This window comes from Pseudophryne corroboree, chromosome 1 (assembly GCF_028390025.1).
Source record: "Pseudophryne corroboree isolate aPseCor3 chromosome 1, aPseCor3.hap2, whole genome shotgun sequence".
NCBI lineage: Eukaryota > Metazoa > Chordata > Amphibia > Anura > Myobatrachidae > Pseudophryne > Pseudophryne corroboree.
Genome location: NC_086444.1, coordinates 1,132,706,337 through 1,132,725,266, shown reverse-complemented (window position 1 = coordinate 1,132,725,266; position 18,930 = coordinate 1,132,706,337). Strand labels below are relative to the sequence as shown.

At 49.4% G+C, this 18,930-nt stretch overlaps 1 protein-coding gene across 4 annotated transcripts in view; it reads left to right on the top strand.

Annotated features, from left to right (window-relative positions):
- PPP2R2C (protein phosphatase 2 regulatory subunit Bgamma) overlaps window positions 1-18,930 on the top strand; it is a 319,744-nt gene that overhangs the window by 237,630 nt on the left and 63,184 nt on the right. For all 4 annotated transcript variants that reach the window (XM_063923619.1, XM_063923610.1, XM_063923638.1 and 1 more), the window contains one exon: window positions 2,469-2,646. In XM_063923619.1, coding sequence (XP_063779689.1) covers window positions 2,469-2,646 — 178 coding nt within the window. The remainder of the gene's footprint in view (window positions 1-2,468; window positions 2,647-18,930) is intronic.

The following is an 18,930-nucleotide window of genomic DNA, read 5'->3' as shown; positions in this document are numbered from 1 at the left end:
GCCCAGTAACTATAATAATATGACTGCTGTGGGGCCCAGTAACTATAGCAATGTGACTGCTGTGGGGCCCAGTAACCATAATAATGTGACTACTGTGGGGCCCAGTAACTATAGCAATGTGACTGCTGTTGGGCCCAGTAACTATAGCAATGTGACTGCTGTGGGGCCCAGTAATTACAGCAATGTGACTGCTGTGGGGCCCAGTAACTATAGCAATTTGGCTGCTGTGGGGCCCAGTAACTATAGCAATGTGACTGCTGTGGGGCCCAGTAACTATGGTAAAGTGACTACTGTGGGGCCAAGTAACTATAGCAATGTGACTGCTGTGGGGCCAAGTAACTATAGCAATGTGACTGCTGTGGGGCCCAGTAACTATAGTAATGTGACTGCTGTGGGGCCCAGTAACTATAGCAATGTGACTGCTGTGGGACCCAGTTACTATAGCAATGTGACTGCTGTGGGGCCCAGTAACTACGGCAATGTGACTGCTGTGGGGCCCAGTAACTATGGTAAAGTGACTACTGTGGGGCCCAGTAACTATAGCAATGTGACTGCAGTGGGGCCCAGTAACCATAATAATGTGACTACTGTGGGGCCCAGTAACTATAGCAATGTGACTGCTGTGGGGCCCAGTTACTATAGCAATATGACTGCTGTGGGGCCCAGTAACTACAGCAATGTGACTGCTGTGTGGCCCAGTTACTATAGAAATGTGACTGCTGTGGGACCCAGTAACTATAGCAATGTGACTGCTGTGGGACCCAGTAACTATAGTAATGTGACTGCTGTGGGACCCAGTAACCATAGCAATGTGACTGCTGTGGGGCCCAGTAACTATGGTAAAGTGACTACTGTGGGGCCCAGTAACTATAGTAATGTGACTGCTGTGGGGCCCAGTAACTGTAGCAATGTGACTGCTGTGGGGCCCAGTAGCTATAATAATGTGACTACTGTGGGGCCCAGTAACTATAGTAATGTGACTGCTGTGGAGCCCAGTAACTATAGCAATGTGACTGCTGTGGGGCCCAGTAACTATAGCAGTGTGACTGCCGTGGGGTCTAGTAACTATGGTAAAGTGACTACTGTGGGGCCCAGTAACTATAGCAATGTGACTGCTGTGGGGCCCAGTAACCATAATAATGTGACTACTGTGGGGCCCAGTAACAATAGCAATGTGACTTCTGTGAGGCCCAGTAACTATAATAATGTGACTGCTGTGGGGCCCAGTAACTATAATAATGTGACTGCTGTGGGGCCCAGTAACTATAGCAATGTGACTGCTGTGGGACCCAGTAACCATAATAATGTGACTACTGTGGGGCCCAGTAACTATAGCAATGTGACTGCTGTGAGGCCCAGTAACTATAATAATGTGACTGCTGTAGGGACCAGTATCTATAGCAATGTGACTGCTTGGGGCCCAGTTACTTTAGTAATGTGACTGCTGTGGGGCCCAGTAACTATAGCAGTGTGACTGTTGGGCCCAGTAACTATAGCAATGTGACTGCTGTGGGGCCCAGTAACTATAGCAATGTGACTGCTGTGGGGCCGAGTAACTATAGCAATGTGACTGCTGTGGGGCCCAGTAACTATAATAATGTGACTACTGTGGGGCCCAGTAACTATAGTAATGTGACTGCTGTGGGGCCCAGTAACTATAGCAATGTGACTCCTGTGGGGACGAGTAACTATAGCAATGTGACTGCTGTGGGGCCCAGTAACTATAATAATGTGACTACTGTGGGGCCCAGTAACTATAGTAATGTGACTGCTGTGGAGCCCAGTAACTATAGTAATGTGACTGCTGTGGGGCCCTGTAACTATAGCAATGTGACTGCTGTGGGGCCGAGTAACTATAGCAATGTGACTGCTGTGGGGCCCAGTAACTATAATAATGTGATTACTGTGGGGCCCAGTAACTATAGTAATGTGACTGCTGTGGAGCCCAGTAACTATAGCAGTGTGACTGTTGTTGGGCACAGTAAATACAATATTATCTGATAACTGTGGGGCCTGGTAACTATAGCAATGAATGTGACTGCTGGTTGCAGTGCCCTGTAAGCCGCAGCATGATTAACATTCTGTTGGCATTTGGAGTTAGTGACGGGGAGCGTCCCAGAAAATGGGGGGTGTCAACACCATTTTCTGGTAGTGCCGAAGTCAGAGGCTGCGTCTTCGGACACAGTGTCACTGGTCCTGGCAGTGTAGTTTTGACTGACATCAGTCAGTCAGGCAGCAGGCGGGTCTGAGAAGCCGGCAATGTGCTGTCCACCGCCTAATCAGTCCCACAGACTTTACATTAGTTCCAAAAATATTTTCAGGCCTGATAATTATGGAGCATTTTTCAAAGCTTGAAAATAAGGAATTGTTTTTCCTTCATTTCTGCTTTCCCTGTCTTATTCATCAGCCAGAACAATGCATCCCTTCAGCTCTTCACATACGGTTACCCTAAGATCTTCTGTTTTCAGGTGCCTGTCCTAAAGCCCATGGATCTGATGGTAGAAGTGTCCCCCAGGAGAATATTTTCTAATGGTCACATGTATCATGTCAACTCCATCTCTGTCAACAGTGACTGTGAGACATACATGTCAGCCGATGATCTCAGGATTAACCTCTGGCACCTGGCAATCACAGACCGGAGCTTCAGTATCCTTTTATATAGCAGGAGGGGGTGTGGTCAAAAGAGAAACCGAGAAATAACTGATACCACTACATTCCGGTGAATGGTTAAATAACACTTAGATGTCATGGTCTACTACTACTACTACTACTATAAAGGGTTAATCTGATATGGAACTTAAGAATCGGGGTTTTCAAATAATTCTGTAGATCAGGGATGGGGAACCTTTGGCCCTCCAGCTGTTGTTGAACTACACATACCAGCATGTCTTGCTACAGTTTTGCTATTTGGCCATGCTAAAATTGTTGCAGGGCATGCTGGGATGTGTAGTTCAACAACAGCTGGAGGGCCGAAGGTTCCCCATCCCTGCCATAGATCCTCAGTTATTGAGCACATGACTCTGGGAATGAAACAATGGGGGTAATTCCAAGTTGATCGCAGCAGGAGTTTTGTTAGCAGTTGGGCAAAACCATGGCCCTCATTCCGAGTTGATCGGTCGCAAGGCGAATTTAGCAGAGTTACACACGCTAAGCCTACGCCTACTGGGAGTGTATCTTAGCTTCTTCAAATTGCGACCAATGTATTCGCAATATTGCGATTACAAACTACTTTGCAGTTTCTGAGTAACTTCAACCTTACTCTGCCTGTGCGATCAGTTCAGTGCTTGTCGTTCCTGGTTTGACGTCACAAACACACCCAGCGTTCGCTCAGACACTCCCCCGTTTCTCCAGCCACTCCTGCGTTTTTTCCGGAAACGGTAGCGTTTTCATCCACACGCCCATAAAACGCTGTGTTTCCGCCCAGTAACACCCATTTCCTGTCAATCACATTACGATCGCCGGAGCGATGAAAAAGCCGTGAGTAAAAATACTATCTTCATTGTTAAATTACTTGGCGCAGTCGCAGTGCGAATATTGCGCATGCGTACTAAGCGGATTTTCATTGCGATGCGATGAAAAATACCGAGCGAACGACTCGGAATGAGGGCCCATGTGCACTGCAGGGGAGGCAGATATAACGTGCAGAGAGAGTTAGATTTGGGTGGGTTATTTTATTTCTGTGCAGGGTAAATACTGGCTGCTTTATTTTTACACTGCAAATTAGATTGCAGATTGAACACGCCACACCCAAATCTAACTCTCTCTGCACATGTTATATCTGCCTCCCCTGCAGTGCACATGGGGGGTAATTCCAAGTTGATCGCAGCAGGATTTTATTTTAGCAGTTGGGCAAAACCATGTGCACTGCAGGGGAGGCAGATTTAACATGTGCAGAGAGAGTTAGATTTGGGTGTGGTGTGTTCAATCTGCAATCGAATTTGCAGTGTAAAAATAAAGCAGCCAGTATTTACCCTGCACAGAAACAAAATAACCCACCCAAATCTAACTCTTTCTGCACATGTTATATCTGCCTCCCCTGCAGTGCACATGGTTTTGCCCAACTGCTAACAAAATTCCTGCTGCGATCAACTTTGAATTACCCCCATGGATTTGCCCAATTGCTATCAAAAATCCTGCTGCGATCAACTTGGAATTACCCCCCATGTTCTACTGAAAATAATAATGTTCCCTGTGTGGACATAATGAATGTTCTAACATGGGGGTGGGATGTAATGGCGTTGCCAGAGTTGCGGGATGCCGGTCAAGCCTCAGACGTTTTTTAAAGGGGTAATCACTTACAAGGCATGGTTTTGCCTTGTAAGTGATTGCCCCTTTAAAAAAACTTACTTATGTTTCTAAGGCAGTATTTTTATCTGAAGAAATACGCAGTTTAAAATCTAGTTTATTTATGTTCCTTCACAAAAATTATTCCATCATCAACTCAACAAAATCCGACATATTTCTGGGGGTATGGTTTATCGGCATCTCCATGTTCCACTTTTATGGCCCCATTTTTGTACACGTGCAGTTTGGAAAAGTACATTATTACCCTCCCCAAAAAGACTTGCATAGGATGAATGTGCAAGAACCTGCTTTTCCTGAAACTAGTAACTATACCCCTTTGAGTTTTAAAAAAGTCACTATAGATTCCATAACAAACTGTAGAGAAATACTTGATCTACTACTATACACAATACATAATGTTACAATAGTTCAGCCGTGTTATGGGGGCTATTCAGGTTTGTTAGCAAACCAAAAAAGTTAGCAATTGGGCAAAGCCATTCTGCGCAGCAGGTGGGGCAGATGTAACATGCAGAGAGAGTTAGAATACTGTGGGTTATATTGTTTCTGTGCAGGGTAAATACTGGCTGCTTAATTTCTACACTGCAATTTAGATTTCAGTTTGAACACACCCCATCCAAATTGAAAGTTCTATTTGGGTGAGACTCCTAGAGCCCTCAAGAATGTGACGTTACAGCAGTGAAGTAACTAGGTGTGTGCGGAGGGGGCACCGCACATAGCGCTGCAGGACAGGGGGCGCTGTTAGCGGCACTTCTCAATTATCTGTTTTAATTACTTTCACTTGCAGCTTCCCTCCTTTTTGAAGCCCAGCATCACCTGACACTCACTGTCTCCTACCCTGACTCCTTCTGTCACTAATACCTATAAAACATTCATGAACACAATTTGAGATTTCTTAGTTATTCAGTCACACTGTCCTTTATTAAATTTAAAGATGCTGACATACCCAGGATTCGGACCCATGTCTGTGGCATTGCAGTCCGACAATCTATTCATTGAGCTGTCTGCCCTCGCATAGAAAGGTAAATAAGCTAGATAATTCTAATTATATGAAGCATACCTTGTACTTTGTGAAAAAATTATCAGCATTGTGGCTGAGCAGATCTATGTAGTGTGTAGCTGCAAGTGATTAGATGTGTGGCTGCACTCTACATAGATCAGCTCATTTGCAATGCTGATAGGGTGTTTGGTAAGAATGCAACAGGTTATAGGTTTGAATCCTGGGTATGACAGTTTATTGAAATGTGTTATTTAATAAAAGGTATTGTAACGGATAACAACAAACTCTCACATTTTATATATAAAATGTGGGAAGGGGAATCATAGCATGGGCTTTATCTGGGATCAATCTTGTCATGCCCTTCCCCACGAGGCTTGTGCCTTATGTCCCTATTGAAAAAAATGAAGGGGGTGGGTGGTGGGGGCAATTCTCTCTCTGGCACAGGGCACCAAAAAGGTCTAGTTACGGCTCTGCGTTACAGTGATTTCCAGGAAAACACTGTAGCATAGCATTTTGTATGCAAATAAAGTCGCAGTCTCACACAGAATATACTGTAGGCATGCTGCTTATCATTTTAATCAGCAAAAGCTGCTCGTGCGTCATATTGCATTAGTGTGCGAGTCACATAGCATTCACGTGTTAAGCGTAATGCGACTTGTAGCGCACAGAGCGAAGATGTTAGAGGACACATCTGTATATGAGGAGCCCATGAGGCGAAACTTACCCCAAAGCAGTGGTCTTGTTGAGCAGAGTTTGGAATCTTCTCTATAATGTTTGCTTTGTCAAACAGATTTAAAAGGAGGGACGATAACAAGCTCCGTTTTATACTTGTTGAATTTTAAGCAGCAGGAGGTCATGAAAGACGAGACGGCTTCAAGGGATGCAGGAACATGAATCATGAGAGATGAGAAGCTGATAAATTTGCACATCACAAGCATATAGATGATAGTGAAAGTCAGAGGACCTAATATGCTGACCATGAGCATATTTATAAATGGAGAAAGGATGAGTCCAAGTTACAGAGAGTGAGTTTTGATAATCGGACAGAGAGAAGGTAGAGCCGGGATTGGACAGCTAGGAGGAGAACCATGACATTGCGAGACCTTGGATTCCTAAACAGGGGAGATTTTTGAATTTCAGATAATGACCAGTTGCATTATAGGCAGCAGCCAGCTCAGGTGACACTGCACGACCTTTGGAATTAAATTGGGCACTTTAATGATTCATGTGTCTGTGGGTTAATGACACCAGTAAACAAAATGTAGTAGTGAATTAGTGGAAAGATTCATGGACAACTCCAAATAGACATGTTGTTCAAGTAGTTTAGTCAAGAAAATTATACATGAGACTGGGCAATTGCTGCATAGTGATTAAGGTTTATCAAGCCAGGAGAGTGATACATTGCACGGTGGGACCAACCAATCAGCTCCTGTCATTTTTCGAAAGCAGCCTGTGACATAGCAGGTAGGAGCTGGTTGGTTGGTACGTTATCACCGTGCTATTTATCACTCTCCAAGACTTGATAAATCTTGGCCTAAGGGGTCTATTCATGAAGCAGTGAAAAGAGTGGAGAAGTGATCCAGTGGAAAAGTTGCCCATGGCAAGTAATCAGCAGCTCTGTATAATTTTATAGTATGCAAATTTTAAATGTTACATCAATGCTGATTGGTTGCTGTGGGCAATTTCACCACTGGCTCACTTCTCCACACTTTTCACTGCTTCATGACTAGACCCCTAAGTGTCTTAAGAAAGTTTTCGAATGTTGGGTTTGGGGATAGAATGTTTAAAGAAAGATGGTAGAGTGCCACTGGAAGAAGGTTAGAGAGATGAGTACATATAATGATATTATGATGAACAGGTCAAGAGAACAGTGAGTTAGGAATTGAAGATGGAAAATGTTGACCGGGACAAAGATAAATGAAACAAGTGCTCAGTTTGTTTTACCAGCTGACTGTCGGCTTACATACAGTATACTTAAATAATGTCACAACCGCTTGCATTGCATCACTTGTTTTCAAGGTGTTCAATGGTTGAATACAAATGAAAATCAGTAAAACCAACACACAACTAAATGCTCACTATTAAACTTCTCATTCCTCCCCTTCTTAACTGACACAGCGCTGATTGGAGTCAAAGCTGCCTACATTGTGTAATCCTGGGGAACAAGCCTTTACAGTACTTTTGGGGGTAGGTTCCCCTGAATTACAACAGCCCTTGGCATGGAACTCCCACTAGTTGGTAAAATGGGGTTTTCTTCCAAATTAGATTTTTGGTGGAGTTATTATTTAAAAAAAAACTAAAAACATTTTTGTAATAAGCCCTAGTTACATGGCAGCTTTCAACGCCTGTTATTGGCATTTCACTATGTATTATTTTAGGGTTTTTTTTAAATATTTTTTGATGGTAATAGTAAGTATACAAGAAAGACGGGGAGGGGTACAGAATAATAAGAAGGTGTTATGTATAACCATCAAAGACATATTTCGAGGGTTTTTTTTCAATGAAAGGATTTGGTAATTTTCATTATTCTTAATTAATTCTGATGGTTTAAAAAAAAAAAAAAACAACAACAATATATTTGACACAAATCCAGGTCAACTTACAATATCCATTCACTGCTTAAATATGTTTTGCTGCCTCCAGCAACAGAACTGAAATTTATTCTGCAAGGAATATTTTTCTTCTGTGATCTGTGTTGTATTATGGATAGTACTCTGCTCCGAGAATCCACAATGTTCAGGAGCAGAAGAAACTGTATAATAGATAGATTCCACAATGTTCAGGAGATAGATAGATAGATAGATAGATAGATAGATAGATAGATAGATAGATAGATAGATAGATAGATAGTATTGTACAGCAGGCCATAAGGTGGAATTTTTGCCTCACTAGTAATTTTTTTGTGTTCGGTGCTTTCTGGAGTATTGTATTGTATTTTAACAATAGGTAGCTTTCCTGTCTTTATGGCTCCCAAGGTCTTGGATCAATTAGGAAATCAACAAAAGCCTCCAATTTTAATTAGCAAAATGTTCTATGTGCTTTTAGCCTCTTCTGAGATTGCTTCCATCAATAAATCCTCAGTCGCCTGCTGCTCTTTGTGTATAAATCTTTTCTCAATCAAGGTCATTATACAGTAAATCGAGTAATCTGATAATAGACTAAATTTGTTAATTTGGTGAGGTGCACAAGTTAAAATGAAGTTATCAGCTTTAGTGATAATCTGAAATACGTTCCAGTGGACCCAGGGCCGTCTTTTCGTATGGGCTCAATGGGCTCTAGGCTGATAGCTGAGGGTCCCCTCTTTCCAGGGGTACCAGATTTTTGAAAATCGGCCCTGGGGAACCGGAGATATCCGACTTGAAAGCAGTGTTCCCCATCCAAGCCTGTTAATTGCTCTTCCCAGCCGGATATCTCCGGTTTTGTCTAACTTAGAGTTTGTCTGAAGGTATAATCCAAAAGCTGTGACTCTCCCCTTTCAGTATACACTGGCAGCTTTTCTCTACTATGCCCAAAACCAGAGATATCAACCTTCAAGCAGATGGTCCCTGCTCCAGCTCCACACGGCTAGTATGCAGTTTTAGAATTTCATTGGTGAATTGCTCTGGCTCCTGAACTCTGAACCCCAATTCCCCAGAACTATCTGAAAGGTGAGACTCTCTAGTTTTGTATCCCATTTAAAGCTAAGAAATATATTTTCAGGAACTTGAGATATCTGCAGTCAAGCAAGCTTCCCTCCCACCAAAAAATTATAAATATTAAGCCCACTCCACTATCCACCCCTTCCCTACGTGTTAAACACCCCATACCACACTGGAAGTCATGCACCAGGGCCCCTTCATTCAGCCCAATGCCCCCTTCTATAGTTTAGCCCCATCTGTGCAGTAAAGGCGAAATTAGCAGAAATTATTGCTCCAGGTCCTACATGCTGAGCAGAAGATAGAACACCCCCTAACTCCCGCGGGACATCAAAGCTGCCGCTGATAGCATCCACACGCCTACCTCTTAAGGATGGGTAGGGGGCCCAGTGCATTGCTGTGCCCAGGGGCCTACACTACTGTTAAGATGGCCCTGAGTGGACCTCATTTCCGGAGAAGCAGTAGTTGTGAGATTGGGGGGAATTGAATTGATTGATTGCAGTGTTGTTTAGCTCCAGGAATGAGTACCCTTTTGATGTTCACTTATCCTTTTCATCTGATTCTGACGAATCGGGCCGAGAAATCGGATGAAAAGTCTCAAATAGCATGTGTTTTACTCCCGATGCGCACGGCACCGCGCATCGGATCGGAGCCAGAGATCACAAGGGCTGCACTATAGATTTATCGGATCCGGCAGCCTTGGCTGGGATCGCATATGATACATCGTATGCAAAAGGACTGCGTATGATGTATCGTATGCGATCCTGCTGCCCGGGAAGCTACCGGGCAGTTCAGTGGAGATCGTATGCGACTTCTCCCCTCGGAGAAGTTGCAGTAGTGTATGGGGACCTTAAGAGCAATACCTAAGAGGCATACATATCCCCTCTGTGTTTCTTGCTGTCCTTTTATAAAGTGGGTATTCTGGATTTTTTGGATTTCTCCCACTATCCCTTGGAAAACATGACACTTTATTACACTTTTTTTTAGTGTCCTTTGGAGTGAAACAGAAGAAGGGTATTTTTTTTTATATAAAATTACAGTATTATCCTATGATATCTATTTCTTTATATATTCCTGAGTTTTCCTGTAAGGAAAAAGAAAGAGGACAGAAAAGAAACAAAGTAGAACTTTATATTGTGCTTTATTTTCATTAGGTGAATAATAGTGTGCTTGTCAGGTTCTGAGTTTGTATGATACTTGGAGATGGGTCCACAGAGCAGGACTGGCTAGCAGAGTCGGCCCTAGGCATAGGCAAACTAGGCAAATGCGTAGGGCATTTGGAAAACCTAGGGGCATAAGCAGCTTCTGCTGATTAAAATGATATGCGGCATGCCTATATTCTGTGTGTGACTGTATCTGGATACGAAATGCTATGTTACAGTGTATTCCTGGAAATCACTGTAACGTAGCATTTTGTATGCAGATACAGCCACAGTCGCACACAGAATATGGGCATGCCGCATATCAGTTTAATCAGCAGATGCTGCTTGTGTATCCCAGCCATATAGCAATGCAAATAAGATTAAAAAAAGCCACCCGACTTTTCAGCAAAAAAGGCATCTCCTGCTGCATGGCTTATTGAGGCAAGATGTATGAGGACACATCTGTATCCAAGCAGAGGCAGAGATCACAGTATAAGCTGCCGTGTGAGTGCTGTATGCAGGTGGGTTGGTTGTGCAATAGTGTTTGGCATATGTGTAAGGGGCATTATGTGTGTCATGTGTAGAAATGCATTAATAATGTGTGGCATATGTGTAAGGGACATTATGTGTATAAGGGCATTAATAAAGGTTGACATAATGTATAAGGCGCATTATGTTTATAAGGACATTATTAATGTGTGTCATATGTGTAAGGGGCATTACTGTTTGGTATTGTGTATAAATGCAGAGGGTAGGAGCACCAAAATGAGTACTGCTATGACTGAGGGGTAATAGTGCTAGGAAAGGGGCGCAGGGTCAGAGGCGGAACTAGCGGCGATGCTAGGGGCGCCAGCCAAAAACTTGCCTAGGGCATCATATCGGTTAGGGCCGGCTCTGCTGGCTAGGGCTAGGATGAATTAAGCAAGGTGGCTGAATGATACTTTTCCTCTTACACTTACTACTGTGGATTAGTAATAGATAAGAGCAAATCTTGGTATAAACAGTATGCATTATGACAGTAATTGCAATACCTAACAACCTAGGGGGTAATTCAGACCTGAATGCTGGGCAGCGATTTTTGCAGCCCTGCGATCGGATAGTCGCCGCCTACGGGGGGGGGGGGGGGTATTTTAGCTGTGCATGTGTGCGATCGCATGTGTAGCAGACCTGCACAAACAGATGTTATGAGTCTTTGCACAGCCCAGGACTTACTCAGCCACTGCGATCACATCAGCCTGTCCGGGACCGGAAATTGACGTCAGGAACCCTCCCTGCAAACACTTGAACCCATCTGCGTTTTTTCAAACACTCCCAGAAAACGGTCAGTTGCCACCCACAAACGCTCTCTTCCTGTCAGTCTCCTTGCGATCGCCCGTGCGATTGCTTTTTTCGCACCATCCCGTCGCTGCCCGGCGATCCCTGTTGCTGCGGTCAGGTCTGAATTAGGCCCCTAGTTAGGGCCGGTGCTAGGGTGTTCAGCACTCTCCTGCAAAATATTAATTTGCACCCCTAAAGGGATAGTGCACGCTAAAGGCGTGCACCGCAAATAAGGGGTGTGGTCTCACAAGGAAGGGGCATGGCCACAGAATAGTACCCCAATTCAATTACACCACATAGTAGCACTGTCTTATTCACATGACACCACACATAGTGCCCCTAATTCACATTACACCACCTAGTAGTGCCCCTTATTCATGTTACAACACACAGTAGTGCCCCTTATTCATGTTACGCTACACAGTTGTGTTCCTTAAACACAAATCCCAAAGTAGTGTCCCATATACACATCATGCCCACAGTAGTAGTAACGTAAGGTGTGTGTAAGGTGTGAAAACAGCAGAAAGGAATATGAAAGGGGAGGCAGGAGACAGTGAAAGGTGAGAGGAACAGTGTGTTGTGAGGGGAACAAGGGGAAAGTGGTTGTTGTTGGAAAATTGTGGAAGAAAGATGGAGTACAGATATGATAGCTGAGGTGCAAAGAGACCATGAGAGGATGGAGGCAGCCAGCCAGATGCTGGTCAGAGAGAGGAAGGGAGGTAGATGAAAGGCAGAGAGGTGGGGGAGACAGATGTGGTGCAGAGAGAGAGGGGAGACAGATGCTGGGCAGAGAGAGATGGGGAGACAGATGCTGGGCAGAGAGAAGGGGGACAGATGCAAGGGTACAGAAGAGGGGGGACAGATGCTGAACAGAAAGAGAGGGGGGATACAGATGCTGGAGAGAGGGGAGAAAGATGCTAGGCAGAGAGAGAAGGGGAGGCAGATGTTGGAAAGAGAAGATGGGGGCGGCAGATGCTAGGCAGAGAGAGGATGGGAGGCAGATGCTAGGCAGAGAGAGGATGGGAGGCAGATGGTGTGCAGAAAGAGGATGGGAGGCATATGCTGATCAGAGAGAAGGGAGATAGATGCTGGACAGAGAGAGAGGGTAGAGAAAGATGCTGAGGAGAGGGGGGAACATATGCTGGGGGGGGGGGGCAGATGCTGGTCAGAGAGAGGAGGGGAGGCAGATGCTGGTCAGAGAGAGGAGGGGAGGCAGATTCTGGTCAGAGAGAGGACGGGAGGCAGATGTTGGGCAGAGACAGGACAGGAGACAGATGCTGCTCAGAGAGAAGAGGGGAGGCAGATGATGGTCAGAGAGAGGAGGAGAGGCAGATGCTGGTCAGAGAGAGGAGGGGAGGCAGATGCTGGTCAGAGAGAGGAGGGGAGGCAGATCCTGGTCAGAGAGAAGAGGGTTGGCAGATGCTGGTCAGAGAGAGGAGGGGAGGCAGATGCTGGACAGAGAGAGGAGGGGAGGCAGATGCTAGTCAGAGAGAGGAGGGGAAGCAGATGATGGTCAGAGAGAGGAGGGGAGGCAGATGCTGGTCAGAGAGAGGAGGGGAGGCAGATGATGGTCAGAGAGAGGAGGGGATGCAGATGCTGGACAGAGAGAGGAGGGGAGGCAGATGCTGGTCAGAGAGCGGAGGGGAGGCAGTTGCTGGACAGAGAGAGGAGGGGAGGCAGATGATGGTCAGAGAGAGGAGGGGAGGGAGATGCTGGACAGAGAGAGGAGGGGAGTCAGATGATGGTCAGAGAGAGGAGGGGAGGCAGATGCTGGACAGAGAGAGGAGGGGAGGCAGATGATGGTCAGAGAGAGGAGGGGAGGCAGATGCTGGTCAGAGAGAGGATGGGAGGCATATGCTGATCAGAGAGAAGGGAGATAGATGCTGGACAGAGAGAGAGGGGAGAGAAAGATGCTGAGGAGAGGGGGGAACATATGCTGGGGGGGGCAGATGCTGGTCAGAGAGAGGACGGGAGGCATATGTTGGGCAGAGAGAGGTAGGAAGGCAGATGGTGCTCAGAGAGAGGAGGGAAGGCAGATGCTGGTCAGAGAGAGGACGGGAGGCAGATGTTGGGCAGAGAGAGGTAGGAAGGCAGATGGTGCTCAGAGAGAGGAGGGGAGGCAGATGCTGGTCAGAGAGAGGAGGAGAGGCAGATGCTGGTCAGAGAGAGGAGGGGAGGCAGATGCTGGTCAGAGAGAGGAGGGGAGGCAGATCCTGGTCAGAGAGAAGAGGGGAGGCAGATGCTGGACAGAGAGAGGAGGGGAGGCAGATGCTGGTCAGAGAGAGGAGGGGAGGCAGATGATGGTCAGAGAGAGGAGGGGAGGCAGATGCTGGTCAGAGAGAGGAGGGGAGGCAAATGCTGGACAGAGAGAGGAGGGGAGGCAGATGCTGGACAGAGAGAGGAGGGGAGGCAGATGCTAGTCAGAGAGAGGAGGGGAAGCAGATGATGGTCAGAGAGAGGAGGGGATGCAGATGCTGGACAGAGAGAGGAGGGGAGGCAGATGCTGGTCAGAGAGAGGAGGGGAGGCAGATGATGGTCAGAGAGAGAAGGGGATGCAGATGCTGGACAGAGAGAGGAGGGGAGGCAGATGCTGGTCAGAGAGAGGAGGGGAGGCAGATGCTGGACAGAGAGAGGAGGGGAGGCAGATGATGGTCAGAGAGAGGAGGGGAAGCAGATGATGGTCAGAGAGAGGAGGGGATGCAGATGCTGGACAGAGAGAGGACGGGAGGCAGATGCTGGTCAGAGAGAGGAGGGGAGGCAGATGATGGTCAGAGAGAGGAGGGGATGCAGATGCTGGACAGAGAGAGGAGGGGAGGCAGATGCTAGTCAGAGAGAGGAGGGGAAGCAGATGATGGTCAGAGAGAGGAGGGGATGCAGATGCTGGACAGAGAGAGGAGGGGAGGCAGATGCTGGTCAGAGAGAGGAGGGGAGGCAGATGATGGTCAGAGAGAGGAGGGGATGCAGATGCTGGACAGAGAGAGGAGGGGAGGCAGATGCTGGTCAGAGAGAGGAGGGGAGGCAGATGCTGGACAGAGAGAGGAGGGGAGGCAGATGATGGTCAGAGAGAGGAGGGGAGGGAGATGCTGGACAGAGAGAGGAGGGGAGTCAGATGATGGTCAGAGAGAGGAGGGGAGGCAGATGCTGGGCAGAGAGACGAGGGGAGGCAGATGATGGTCAGAGAGAGGAGGGGAAGCAGATGATGGTCAGAGAGAGTAGGGGAGGCAGATGCTGGTCAGAGAGAGGACGGGAGGCAGATGATGGTCAGAGAGAGGAGGGGAGGCAGATGCTGGTCAGAGAGAGGATGGGAGGCATATGCTGATCAGAGAGAAGGGAGATAGATGCTGGACAGAGAGAGAGGGGAGAGAAAGATGCTGAGGAGAGGGGGGAACATATGCTGGGGGGGGGGCAGATGCTGGTCAGAGAGAGGACGGGAGGCAGATGTTGGGCAGAGAGAGGTAGGAAGGCAGATGGTGCTCAGAGAGAGGAGGGGAGGCAGATGCTGGTCAGAGAGAGGAGGAGAGGCAGATGCTGGTCAGAGAGAGGAGGGGAGGCAGATGCTGGTCAGAGAGAGGAGGGGAGGCAGATCCTGGTCAGAGAGAAGAGGGGAGGCAGATGCTGGACAGAGAGAGGAGGGGAGGCAGATGCTGGTCAGAGAGAGGAGGGGAGGCAGATGATGGTCAGAGAGAGGAGGGGAGGCAGATGCTGGTCAGAGAGAGGAGGGGAGGCAGATGCTGGACAGAGAGAGGAGGGGAGGCAGATGCTGGACAGAGAGAGGAGGGGAGGCAGATGCTGGTCAGTGAGAGGAGGGGAAGCAGATGATGGTCAGAGAGAGGAGGGGATGCAGATGCTGGACAGAGAGATGAGGGGAGGCAGATGCTGGTCAGAGAGAGGAGGGGAGGCAGATGATGGTCAGAGAGAGGAGGGGATGCAGATGCTGGACAGAGAGAGGAGGGGAGGCAGATGCTGGTCAGAGAGAGGAGGGGAGGCAGATGCTGGACAGAGAGAGGAGGGGAGGCAGATGCTGGTCAGAGAGAGGAGGGGAGGCAGATGCTGGACAGAGAGAGGAGGGGAGGCAGATGCTGGACAGAGAGAGGAGGGGAGGCAGATGCTAGTCAGAGAGAGGAGGGGAAGCAGATGATGGTCAGAGAGAGGAGGGGATGCAGATGCTGGACAGAGAGAGGAGGGGAGGCAGATGCTGGTCAGAGAGAGGAGGGGAGGCAGATGATGGTCAGAGAGAGGAGGGGATGCAGATGCTGGTCAGAGAGAGGAGGGGAGGCAGATCCTGGTCAGAGAGAAGAGGGGAGGCAGATGCTGGACAGAGAGAGGAGGGGAGGCAGATGCTGGTCAGAGAGAGGAGGGGAGGCAGATGATGGTCAGAGAGAGGAGGGGAGGCAGATGCTGGTCAGAGAGAGGAGGGGAGGCAGATGCTGGACAGAGAGAGGAGGGGAGGCAGATGCTAGTCAGAGAGAGGAGGGGAAGCAGATGATGGTCAGAGAGAGGAGGGGATGCAGATGCTGGACAGAGAGAGGAGGGGAGGCAGATGCTGGTCAGAGAGAGGAGGGGAGGCAGATGATGGTCAGAGAGAGGAGGGGATGCAGATGCTGGACAGAGAGAGGAGGGGAGGCAGATGCTGGTCAGAGAGAGGAGGGGAGGCAGATGCTGGACAGAGAGAGGAGGGGAGGCAGATGATGGTCAGAGAGAGGAGGGGATGCAGATGCTGGTCAGAGAGAGGAGGGGAGGCAGATCCTGGTCAGAGAGAAGAGGGGAGGCAGATGCTGGACAGAGAGAGGAGGGGAGGCAGATGCTGGTCAGAGAGAGGAGGGGAGGCAGATGATGGTCAGAGAGAGGAGGGGAGGCAGATGCTGGTCAGAGAGAGGAGGGGAGGCAGATGCTGGACAGTGAGAGGAGGGGAGGCAGATGCTAGTCAGAGAGAGGAGGGTAAGCAGATGATGGTCAGAGAGAGGAGGGGATGCAGATGCTGGACAGAGAGAGGAGGGGAGGCAGATGCTGGTCAGAGAGAGGAGGGGAGGCAGATGATGGTCAGAGAGAGGAGGGGATGCAGATGCTGGACAGAGAGAGGAGGGGAGGCAGATGCTGGTCAGAGAGAGGAGGGGAGGCAGATGCTGGACAGAGAGAGGAGGGGAGGCAGATGATGGTCAGAGAGAGGAGGGGAAGCAGATGATGGTCAGAGAGAGGAGGGGATGCAGATGCTGGACAGAGAGAGGAGGGGAGGCAGATGCTGGTCAGAGAGAGGAGGGGAGGCAGATGATGGTCAGAGAGAGGAGGGGATGCAGATGCTGGACAGAGAGGAGGGGAGGCAGATGCTAGTCAGAGAGAGGAGGGGAAGCAGATGATGGTCAGAGAGAGGAGGGGATGCAGATGCTGGACAGAGAGAGGAGGGGAGGCAGATGCTGGTCAGAGAGAGGAGGGGAGGCAGATGATGGTCAGAGAGAGGAGGGGATGCAGATGCTGGACAGAGAGAGGAGGGGAGGCAGATGCTGGTCAGAGAGAGAAGGGGAGGCAGATGCTGGACAGAGAGAGGAGGGGAGGCAGATGATGGTCAGAGAGAGGAGGGGAGGGAGATGCTGGACAGAGAGAGGAGGGGAGTCAGATGATGGTCAGAGAGAGGAGGGCAGGCAGATGCTGGACAGAGAGAGGAGGGGAGGCAGATGATGGTCAGAGAGAGGAGGGGAAGCAGATGATGGTCAGAGAGAGTAGGGGAGGCAGATGCTGGTCAGAGAGAGGACGGGAGGCAGATGATGGTCAGAGAGAGGAGGGGAGGCAGATGCTGGTCAGAGAGAGGATGGGAGGCATATGCTGATCAGAGAGAAGGGAGATAGATGCTGGACAGAGAGAGAGGGGAGAGAAAGATGCTGAGGAGAGGGGGGAACATATGCTGGGGGGGGGCAGATGCTGGTCAGAGAGAGGACGGGAGGCATATGTTGGGCAGAGAGAGGTAGGAAGGCAGATGGTGCTCAGAGAGAGGAGGGAAGGCAGATGCTGGTCAGAGAGAGGACGGGAGGCAGATGTTGGGCAGAGAGAGGTAGGAAGGCAGATGGTGCTCAGAGAGAGGAGGGGAGGCAGATGCTGGTCAGAGAGAGGAGGGGAGGCAGATGTTGGGCAGAGAGAGGTAGGAAGGCAGATGGTGCTCAGAGAGAGGAGGGGAGGCAGATGCTGGTCAGAGAGAGGACGGGAGGCAGATGTTGGGCAGAGAGAGGTAGGAAGGCAGATGGTGCTCAGAGAGAGGAGGGGAGGCAGATGCTGGTCAGAGAGAGGAGGGGAGGCAGATGCTGGTCAGAGAGAGTATGGGAGGCAGATGCTGGTCAGAGAGAGGAGGAGAGGCAGATGCTGGTCAGAGAGAGTATGGGAGGCAGATGCTGGTCAGAGAGAGGAGGGGAGGCAGATGCTGGTCAGAGAGAGGAGGGGAGGCAGATGATGGTCAGAGAGAGGAGGGGAGGCAGATGCTGGTCAGAGAGAGGAGGGGAGGCAGATGCTGGTCAGAGAGAGGAGGGGAGGCAGATGCTGGTCAGAGAGAAGAGGGGAGGCAGTTGCTGGTCAGAGAGAGGAGGGGAGGCAGATGCTGGTCAGAGAGAAGAGGGTAGGCAGATGCTGGACAGAGAGAGGAGGGGAGGCAGATGCTGGTCAGAGAGAGGAGGGGAGGCAGATGCTGGACAGAGAGAGGAGGGGAGGCAGATGATGGTCAGAGAGAGGAGGGGAGGGAGATGCTGGTCAGAGAGAGGAGGGGAAGCAGATGATGGTCAGAGAGAGGAGGGGAAGCAGATGCTGGACAGAGAGAGGAGGTGAGGCAGATGCTGGTCAGAGAGAGGAGGGGAGGCAGATGCTGGACAGAGAGAGGAGGGGAGGCAGATGATGGTCAGAGAGAGGAGGGGAGGGAGATGCTGGTCAGAGAGAGGAGGGGAGGGAGATGCTGGTCAGAGAGAAGAGGGGAGGCAGATGCTGGTCAGAGAGAGGAGGGGAGGCAGATGCTGGGCAGAGAGAGGAGGGGAGGCAGATGCTGGACAGAGAGAGGAGGGGAGGCAGATGATGATCAGAGAGAGGAGGGGATGCAGCAGATGCTGGTCAGAGAGAGGAGGGGAAGCAGATGATGGTCAGAGAGAGGAGGGGAGGCAGATGCTGGACAGAGAGAGGAGGGGAGGCAGATGATGGTCAGAGAGAGGAGGGGAGGGAGATGCTGGTCAGAGAGAGGAGGGGAAGCAGATGATGATCAGAGAGAGGAGGGGATGCAGCAGATGCTGGTCAGAGAGTGGAGGGGAGGCAGATGCTGGTCAGAGAGAGGACGGGAGACAGATGCTGGTCAGAGAGAAGAGGAGAGGCAGATGCTGGTCAGAGAGAGGAGGGGAGGCAGATGCTGGTCAGAGAGAGGAGGAGAGGCAGATGCTGGTCAGAGAGAGTATGGGAGGCAGATGCTGGTCAGAGAGAGGAGGGGAGGCAGATGCTGGTCAGAGAGAGGAGGGGAGGCAGATGGTCAGAGAGAGGAGGGGAGGCAGATGCTGGTCAGAGAGAGGAGGGGAGG